The sequence below is a fragment of the Vollenhovia emeryi genome, unplaced genomic scaffold, assembly GCF_000949405.1.
Source record: "Vollenhovia emeryi isolate VEMERY1.0 unplaced genomic scaffold, V.emery_V1.0 DF939173.1, whole genome shotgun sequence".
Taxonomy (NCBI): Eukaryota; Metazoa; Arthropoda; class Insecta; order Hymenoptera; family Formicidae; genus Vollenhovia; species Vollenhovia emeryi.
The window spans coordinates 301,185-311,561 of NW_011967193.1; the positions used below are offsets into that span (position 1 = coordinate 301,185).

The 10,377-nt window shown below is 48.8% G+C and overlaps 1 protein-coding gene across 1 annotated transcript; it reads left to right on the forward strand.

Annotated features, from left to right (window-relative positions):
• Positions 1 to 2,937: 2,937 nt before the first annotated feature.
• On the forward strand, positions 2,938 to 6,801 carry LOC105563626 (brain tumor protein-like). Its single transcript, XM_012015357.1, has 2 exons — positions 2,938 to 3,821; positions 3,885 to 6,801. The coding sequence occupies exons 1-2, from the start codon at positions 3,449 to 3,451 to the stop codon at positions 6,002 to 6,004; spliced, it is 2,493 nt and encodes an 830-aa protein (XP_011870747.1). The 5' UTR covers positions 2,938 to 3,448; the 3' UTR covers positions 6,005 to 6,801.
• Positions 6,802 to 10,377: the final 3,576 nt, after the last annotated feature.

Genomic DNA, 10,377 nt, shown 5'->3' on the forward strand with positions numbered 1-10,377 from the left:
TCTTTTTATTCAGACGCCTCATCCCCTAGCGCGCGAGAAAGAATTAACCTCCCCCTGCCTCCCTCGTCGTGTCCCGTCGCGATGCGTGATTTGTCATACGTGTACGATCGTCGGGAACGTTCTCCATTCTTCCCTCGACGATCCCCGACAATCGAGGCGTGCGTGCTCTCTCAAAGGCAGATGTTGAGACGTAGGAAAAACTGTGTAACGCGCAAATAGATTCTCGCGTAAAGTCGTGAATTTTTAACGCGTTTCAGATTTCATTTCGGAGAGCAAGCACACAAATGAATAAGCGGGAGGGGAAAAACGTAATTGTTATTTTTATAGCTCACCTGTTTGAATTGCATACACTGGCTATTGAATTGCACAAATTCAGCGTGTAATGTATGAACGGGCTTAATATTTCGTAACGTATTTCAACAATTTGCCCCTGCCTGTTCCCTCACAATACCTCACGTTGGCTTCTCACCAAAGCTGTTTGCGATCATTTCTGTTAGTAAAACTGTATTTTCATCTCGGATCAATCAATTCCGCGCAAGGTCTGCTTTTACTGTTTCCAGCTGCCGAAACTTCAGCGGAAAATTGAAAAAGCCTTCGTGTTGGTGTACGCCAACGCGAACGTCTTACAAAAAATACGCGTATTTGGGAGATTTTTCGCATAGAATTATCTTGCTCATTGCCAGCTGGGAGTTATTCTGTATCTCCGCTTATATACGCACACACGTTCACAATTTTTACCCGTAAACTTCACAATGGCGTGAATTCTCGCTTTCGGTGAGTTCACCACGCGTTCCCCGCGACTTCCTTGGCCTCGGTATGTTAAACACGGCTTTCCGGCGACCTCGGGCTCCACGGACGCTTCCCTCAGGAGCGTTCACCTTTTATCTCGGGAGTTAATCGAAATTCTTGCACGAAGACGGCGCGCCCGGTCGCACTCGCTCGCGAGGACTCGCTGGTGCAGTAACTTCAGAAGCGTTTCCTGGAGCGCGCGAGCAGATGCTCTTTGTTCTCCTCGCCGCTGCGGTTTCCTCTCTCTCTCCTTCCCTCTTGCTGCGCGGCTTCGCTATCTCGTTTCTATTCTCTCACGTTGCCTCGTTTCTAATAACGTCGTCTGGTTTTTGATCGCTCGTTTCGATTGGGAAATGCGAAACAGATCGAATAAAGACGATTTCGAAGGGTAACATAAAAACCAAGGTGGTAACCACTTAATGTAATCGTGGGACAGTGTCTCGGAAATCATTTCCGTGTAATCGTTTTGCTTTAATTTTCAACTTTCTTCACTTGTTAGACAATGAACTTAAATTGGAACATTTTCTTAGCTTGTTTTTATTTTCCAAAAAATTTCTCTCTTTCAGTAAATATCCAAATATATACCATAGTTTACGCCTACAAGCGCGTATTATTTTTTTTATAATAAGACTGAAGTAGTTGCTGTTAGGACAGTGAGTTTATGCACCTTTGCGCAAATGTAGAACAATAAACAGTAGATACAAATACAAAATTACTTCTCGTTAAGACAACGGTTAGACTGGTGGGTAAAGTGGGAAGCGAGGAAACACGTTTTCTACCTAACCGAGTACTACAATCTTAATTGAAATTACCTCTACAAGCAAATATTTATTAATAAAATCAAAAAGATACAATGTTTTGAGGATATCTAACAGCTCTATTTTTAAACGTGCATATAAGAAAATTATTCGCAAGTAGACGAAATTATTTGTAACCGGGTGATATCGTATAAAATCTAATGAAATCGTGTAATCGGTGGGACAACACTTTAGCTAGTGGTTACCCGCTTGATAAAAACGCCACGTTGGTTTCTCTATCAAGTCTTTCCACGTCGACGAAACGACGAATAATATCAGCTGAAGCACGAGGCTTCCGAGAAACGATATTTTCACTTGAAGCTTGACACGCTGAAAAATACTTTCTCTCCTCTCTCTCTTTTTCTATTCGTTCTCTCTTCTTCTCCACGTTCTTCCTCTTTCTCTTCGCTCCTCCTCTTCCTCCTCCTCCTCCTCCTCCTCCTCCTCCCGAGCGTGGAAAAGCGAGTGTCGTCGCACGGTATCCGATAAATTCGCTCGACCGGGTGGGAGAGAAGTACGATAACCTTCGCATTCGTGACCTTGGACTCGCGGTCTATACCAGTCCTCCCTCGTTCTTCCTTTTCCTTCGCCGCCGGCGCGCGTCGTTCCCTTTCCTCCGGCCACTTGGCTGATCTCTTCTCTCCTCTCTTCTGACTGCCAGGTGAAACATGGCCGTCCGGCTCGAGCGATTTAATTAGAGGGACCGAAGCCTCCCGCTCGTCGCGAGCCGCGCGAATAACCGCCGCGCCTCGGGGGTGCAGGGGAGAGAAGGTGGAGAGGTGGCCAGACGTGCGCGTGGGAATCGCAATAAAAGGCACCTTTAAGATAGGAAACGCCGTAATAACGATTAATCGCAACGACAACGGCGGCTCTCTCGAGGAACAGCCGGGAGCGCGAGATAGTTGGAACGTTACGACATTATTATACTGTTATTTTTAGTGCCATTACCGATGGTACGCGAAATAATATTCTTTCGTTATCTCGCCTCTGTCGCGGACGAGATAAAATGTATATAATGTATTCACGTTACTCTTAGCAGAGTGTCATTGTTAAAATTTCATTTTATACGAGCATGTTTTATATGACAAGGGAAAATACAGATATATTGATAATCAATTTTGTGGAAAATTATAAAAAGAACGAAATCGTATAAGTGCACGAGTACAAAAGTGTCTACTTAAAGTGACACAAAACTGATAATACTCGAGATCCTCCCAGTAGCGACAGTGAATTGTTGAATAGCCTATATCAGGGAGACCCCCCAGCTAAATTTTTTGGCGGGTCAAATGTCAACTTTGAGATTATACCGCGGGCCGGAACAGCTAAACTTAGAACTGGTAATTTTTTCCTTCTTTGTATTTAACCAGGAAACGTCAACGATTCGGCGCTAACAATTTAGTTTCTTTCTCTTTTTTCTTCTGTGGGTCAAGCTTGGACGTCACAAACCAATTGGAAAGCCTTGAGGGCCGGATCCGACCCGCGGACCGCCAGTTGCGTGTCCCTGGTTTATACAATGGCGCTCTACAGAGTGTAACTAGAAGGTCCACTCCGTCATTTGTTTGGTTTTGCGTCAATCTCTTCTGCGCATCCGTCATTATTTTGGCCAGACTAATGAGAGAAAAGTTGTGTGTTCGGTAGCGTAGCTTCGATGAGTACGTACACGCGCGCGCCGCTGAATCTTCACCAAAATAATGGCGGAATACCACGTGATCGGGACCGAAAAGATGAAAGGGCCGACTGGGAGTGGACCTACTAGTTATACTATGACGCTCTACGAAACGCGCGTAACGAACCTCAGCGACATTTGTACATGGCGTAAATATTGGTGATTTTCTGCTTACAGGGATGCCGGTTGATTGAAGATGGCCTCGCCGACACCGTCAGTGGAATCGCGCGCAAATTCCCTCGGGTCCCCGGTCTCGCTGTCCCCACTAACGGTGAGCGGCAGCTCGCCGCCTGCTAGCGACTCGGCGATCTGCGACGTCGACAGCTGCGACTTGTGCCTCGACGCAAAGTCGGGCGAAGACCCGTGCCCGCGCTGCCGGCTGAATACCAACAGTCCCATCCGCTGCACCGGCTGCAAGTCCACGGAGGGCGTTGTGGCTATCGCTGTAAAGCGCTGTTACAATTGTGATCAGTTTCTCTGTCCAAATTGCGTGATGGCCCATCAATTCATGCTCTGCTTCGATGGCCACCGGTTAATGAACTTGGCCGACTCCAAGCTGGAGACCATCGGTAGCGGTGGCGGCGGCGGCGGCGGCGGCGTTGGCGGTGGAAATGGTGGTGGCAGTGGTGGAGGCGGCGGTGGCGGTAACACGATCACCGCGACGACAGAACTGCCTAAAAACGCGTGTAACGGCAGCAGCGGCGGAGGTGGTGGTGGCGGCAACCTGGTTATCAACGGCACTGGAAACAGCAACAACGGCGGCAACGTGGAGAAGATTCACTTCTGTGGGCGACACAAGCAGGAAATAATCAAGTATTACTGCCGGAGCTGCAACGTGCCGATCTGCAAGGAGTGCACACTGACGGAGCACGCAGGACCGCTGCACGACTGCGCCCACGTCTCGGAGGTGGGCACGCAACAGATGGAGGTGTTGTCGCGGGTCGTCCAGGAGTGCCGCGCGAAGGCGGCAGACGCGCGCTCGGCGGTCAAAGCGACGGACCATAACGCCGCGATACTACAGGTGCAGTACCACAAGGCGCAGAACGAGATCAACGATACCTTCCAGTTCTATCGATCGATGCTAGACGAGCGCAAGCAGGAGCTGCTGAAAGAACTCGACTCGGTGTTCTCGACGAAGCAGATATCCTTGAACGTGCTCTCCCAGCGGGCCACCGAAATGGCGGACAAGATGATGCAGACCTGCGACTTCGTCGAGCGCGTAACCAAGGTTACCTCCATCACAGATTTCCTCATGGTCAAGAAGATTCTTGAGGCCAAGCTCCAGACGCTGCTCAGTTACACGCCGAACACGGATATAGCCAATCAGACCGCGGACCTCGAGTTTGTCAGCAATTATCAGGCGATACAGGTAGGGGTGAGAAACACCTTCGGTTACGTTCGGAGTAACAGTAACAGCGAGAACAACACCAGCTCGATCGGCAAGCAGCCGCCTATCGCCCGACCTACCGCACTGTCGAGCAACGGCATTGGCGGCAGCAGCGGCAGCAACATCAGCAACGGACCCGGAAGCACAGCCGGTTCCCTGAGCAGCCTCCTCCTAGAGCGAACTTACAGCAACGGCCTGATCTCCTCCAGTATGAATTGCGGCTCGTCGTCGTCGCCCTCCTCGATCGACACCGTCAGCAGCGTTATCTCGAAACGTTTCAGTTCGGTTAACAGTCTCGGCCCGTTCTCCTCGACGATCAGCGATGTGAATCTGAACGGCATGAACACCAATCCGTACGAGAAGTGGAGCAACGGTGGCAGCGACACTTATCCGGTTGTGACGACCAATGACCATTTCGTGATGCCGTCGGTAACCGTAGCGACGAACGCCCCGCAAGGCGATTCCGTCCTTGACTTGACTTCGAAACTGATGTCCGCCACGGCGATATTCCCGCCTAAGTCGCAGATCAAACGGCAGAAGATGATTTACCACTGCAAGTTCGGCGAGTTCGGTGTGATGGAGGGTCAGTTCACGGAGCCGTCGGGCGTGGCGGTGAACGCGCAGAACGACATCATTGTCGCCGATACGAACAATCATCGCATCCAGATCTTCGACAAGGAAGGCAGGTTCAAGTTTCAGTTTGGCGAGTGTGGCAAACGCGACGGCCAGTTGCTCTATCCAAATCGCGTCGCCGTCGTCAAGACGTCCGGCGACATTATCGTTACGGAGCGCTCGCCGACTCATCAGATACAGATCTACAATCAATACGGTCAATTTGTGCGCAAGTTCGGCGCGAACATCCTCCAACACCCGCGCGGCGTCACCGTCGACTCGAAGGGACGGATCGTTGTCGTCGAGTGCAAAGTGATGCGTGTCATCATCTTCGATCAGACCGGCAACGTTCTGCAAAAATTCGGCTGCTCGAAACACCTCGAGTTCCCGAACGGCGTGGTGGTGAACGACAAACAGGAGATCTTCATCAGCGACAATCGCGCCCATTGTGTCAAGGTTTTTAACTACGAGGGCGCTTATCTGCGGCAGATCGGCGGTGAGGGCATCACCAACTATCCGATCGGCGTGGGCATCAATACGCATGGAGAGATACTAATAGCGGACAATCATAATAATTTCAATCTGACCATCTTCACGCAGGATGGCCAGCTGGTCTCAGCCCTGGAGAGCAAAGTGAAGCACGCGCAGTGTTTCGATGTTGCGCTAATGGACGACGGCTCGGTCGTATTGGCCAGTAAGGATTATCGACTGTACATATACCGCTATGTGCAGGTGCCGCCGATCGGCATGTAGAGCAGCGACGCGTCACGACGACGACGATGATCGTCGTGCGCCAGTGTCAACATTCTTCATCGTGTCATCATCATCATCGCCATCATCGCCATCATCGCCATCGCCGTTCCTCGTCGTTCGACGATCGCGGGGCCATCGCGGTCTCATTGGTCGTTGCTCTCATCCACGTTCGCCTGTCTTCTATCGCTTCATCGCCAACGCCATTGTCTACTCGTCACCTGCGAGACGTTTCACGGAGAACCGCCGACCATGAGAAGAGCGGCGCACCATTTGTTGCTCCACACGCACGGCTCTCGAGGGATCGGACTCCCGAGCGAGTGTGTCGTTGACGCGGCAAGAAATTCGGAGGCCGCCCCTCGCCGGAACTTTCCCGAGGCGCTCCTCTTGTGGAGGACTCTGCCGAACGAAGGACATCACCGACGGTATGCGAGAAAGCACGCGCGCGCCCGCGCGCTTCCCTCGATATCCTCCTCGCGTTTCCGCGAGCTGCTGTCCTCTTCGTCCCACGTGGACGAGCGGAAAGAGAGAGGAGAAACGCGTGATGCTTTGTGTGTTTAGCCCTCGCGACGCTGGGCTGTCGAGGACACCCGTAAACGAGAGAAAGAGAGTGAGAGAGGGAGAGAAAGTGAGCGAGAGAGAGAGTGAGAGAGAGAGAGAGAGAGGACGTATAATCAACCCTGCCCCGACAAATTCGCGCGCGCTCCTTTCTTCGCGCGTACGCGCCCGCGTATAAGCGCGCGCGTACGCGATAACTTACTTGTTAATGTTGTTATAATACTGAAAATACTGTTGTTGTTGTTTAGTTGTAGAGCTCGCCGCCGCTAGTCACTTCCCTCCCCCCCCCCCCCGCCCCCTCGCCTTCCACCCTCCGCTCCTCTGCCCTTGACGCCCGTTACCACCCCTCCCTGCTCCCTCGTCCCCGCTAACCACGGTCTTCTCTCTGAGACCTCGTCCGACGATCGCATCAGGATCGCGCGTTTCCACTCGTCCCGACGACATGGTCCACACTTAACTAACACAGGCATCGGGTCGTCACACGCGTGCCCAAAACCACGCGCGTTCACCAACATTTCCGCTACTCTCTTCGTGGTCGTTCGCAACCGTCGCGCTCCGGGTTTACTTCCGGTCATCGCGTCTCGACATGCCTCCCCTCCGAATGCCGAATGCGAGGTTCGCGAGGAACGCCCGTTTCGTTGTTGTAACTCGTTTAGAGAGAGAAAGAGAGGTCCGTTTTGAGAAGCAACGATTTTGCGCGCACCGCCCGCAAAGCGGGTCTGAACTTGTCCCACGGGACGCGAGACTGATTGCCGCGAGTATTGTATAGTCTTACTACTCCGGTAAGCTTCGAACTAGCTCGTACATTGTTAACACACTTCGTCCGCGATCGTCTTCGTCAAACGATGTTGTTCCCCAAATTGTTCATACGTTATCTCAATGGATAATTGTTTGTTCTTACCGCGTAAGACGTCAGATTGATCCATGTGTTATCAATATGTTTGCGGAAATAGTTTGAGAAATTGGTTAATTTCGTAATTATTTCGATACAATGTATCGACATATTTGGGTAACAGACTTGCTGAAGATTGTTGAAACATGTATGAGCGTGTGTTTGGGACTGTGCGGATTATCCGAGATAAATTGACCCGATATATCATCCGCGAGGTTTGTCCTGCGGATTCTAAGTCACCGGACAGGACAACTCATGTGTCGCGGGTAGATCGAATTCGTATTCCCCGTTGTTGAATTTGTCCTTCGGTTCCGCCTCTCCCCTTCGTTTTGTAACGGTTATCGACAATTCCTACGGAAACTCATCCTGAGGTGCATTTAGTAATTAATGACAGCGTTTCGTTGAACGTCGTTGAACGGTCATCGGGCGCGTTTATTTTTTTTTCTTGTCTCTTCAATTTACATTTACTATTATATATTGATTAGTTTTACTTAATTAATTTCCGCACCTCACGGCCCGTACATTCGTCCCCCATCGTTTCGTCGCAAAATTGTATCGACCCACGTTTAACTTTTCGGCCGTACACCAATTACTTTTTACGCTCGAGGTTTACGTGATAAATTTAACAATTACTTATCTTTGTCAGCGAGTATATGCCGAGTGCCTATCGACGGTATCGTTTTATTCATTGCGTTCCAATATATCGCGATACGTTTCCGAGTATTCGCGAGGAAACGTTGTACCAAGCGACGTTGACGCTTAAACACAAGATCCTCAGTTCATTCGTAGATAACGCAGGTAATTCTAATAATCGTTTTCATTCGCGGAGACATGCAGGAATCGTAAGAGAATTCATTAAGACCCGAAATAGTATTACGAGAGATGAATCTCAAGAAACAGAAGGCTTGGCGTTTGATCCATGGCGTAAAACACAAAAGCCGATTGCGTATATCGATGTTGGATCATCGAGGCTCGTTCTCGGCTCTCCTAGCAAAATGACGCAATCGTTTTAACGTAACCACTAGTTTCATCAACGATACGAAAGCAGAGGACGAATTCATCGTCGTCCTCTCCAACTTCCCATTTTACGACGAAACCCTCTTCCTTTTCTTTCTATTAGCGTAGTTAGTATTGTAGCGCATATAGTAGCTGTTAGCCGTTTTAGCGATCGTGTAAGACTTTCCTTTTTGCTCTGTACCTCGGTAGTTACGTTGTCACAGCCTGATACAACTTTTTTGTTCTTCTCTCTTTTTCATTTGTGTCGCTGCGCTTGATAAAAAAAAGGGGGGAATGCGTTGTTGCTGCTGCTTATGTTCTTGGATTCTGACGAAACCACCGTCTGTCCCAACCACCACAGCGATGAGAATCACCACCACCCTCCGATTCCCACCTGACTGCCGCGCAGCCGTTTTAGGTTTGCGCCGTCGTCCTTCTCATTCGAGACAAAAAGAACTTATAGTATTAATAATATATTTTGTTGGATGGATCGCCAATCGCGGAAGTCTCCATCGCGCGACTCCGTGCATGTTTGCTATTATTATATTTTTTATTATTATTATTGTATTATTATTCTATTATTATTAACGTGTTGTGCGACTTTCGATTGTCGATACGAGATCCAACGCCCCCGTACTGTGAAGAGAAAAAAAGGCTAGCTGGCATACCCTAACGACCGTAATTACTACGGCCACGAGAATTCGTCGTGGATTATATCGGGGTCTTCGGTCGTCGATTGATCGCGCGAACGTCAATTCGATTTCGGAAGTTTTGAAAAGTCCCCGGGCTGATTTAGTTTTCTCGCGCTCAATCGTTCGGGAAAAAGAAATTGTTACGCTCCTTGGAGAATATTACAAGTTTTACATACAGAATAATTAGTGAAATTCTTTTAAAAGTTCTCTACGACTCGATCGAGTATCGAATATTGTTTCAACTCAATGACAGATTTTTTTTTAATAGAATAGTGAATTAGAGTAGTAGTACGATCTATCAACAGCTGACTTTTCGCAATTCGATTGGACGAGCGATAACTAAGATTCATCATTTCCGCGTCTTCGAACAGTTTCGTCATCGATCGTAATCGAAGATCCTGGGATAATTCGCGGTGATCGCTTGATTTGGTAGTCGAATCCGATCGCACGTTTAGCTCAGCGACGAGCTGACATTTACCAAGTTGGACTGAAGATTCATGACATTTGATTAAGGACTTCGATTTGAATATTTTTAGTTTCCTCAATCTGCGAATTTATGATCGAGAAACACAAATATAATCTAAGTGTTTTGTAGTTGTTATTTACAAGTATAAAATGGCCTTTCGGGAAGAGAAACAGAGCAAAGGGCACCAGTTTTTTTGACGTTTATGTGAATGTTGCGAATCTCACAACCGACTCTCTGTAAATTAGCGAGTATTTAAATAGGGACACGCGAATTATGGTGCATGACAAAACGTTGCAACGTCATGCGACGAACGAGGGTGTGATATTTGACAGATTACTAAAATAGATGTTGAATCGTGAATCCTTTAATTTCTACGCGATTAAAGAGTTGCAGTTAAAGACTACCGAGCCAGGCGATCGCCTTGCGGAACTCCGTCCTTGTTCGTCCGAGATAATTCCACAGACATTCCGTAAACATTTCCGATCTTCTTCCATCGAGTCGCGCAAACGCTCGGAATCATATCACGGACCAGTTATGCGCACCTGTCGTTCGCTCGAGTAGAGGACTCGATGTTATTTTTGACCGCAAATTCTGGACATTCTCCGATTGGAATGTCCTCGTTATGAAGACAAACTCGTAAGGACGAACAAGGAGGATGGAAATGAACAGGGTGCCCGGGAAGAGAATGAACGCGAAGGGTCGTGCGAGGATTACTTGGATTCATTCTCATTTTTCTACGTACCGCGATTTAGTTTCGACGTTTTTGTTTTAA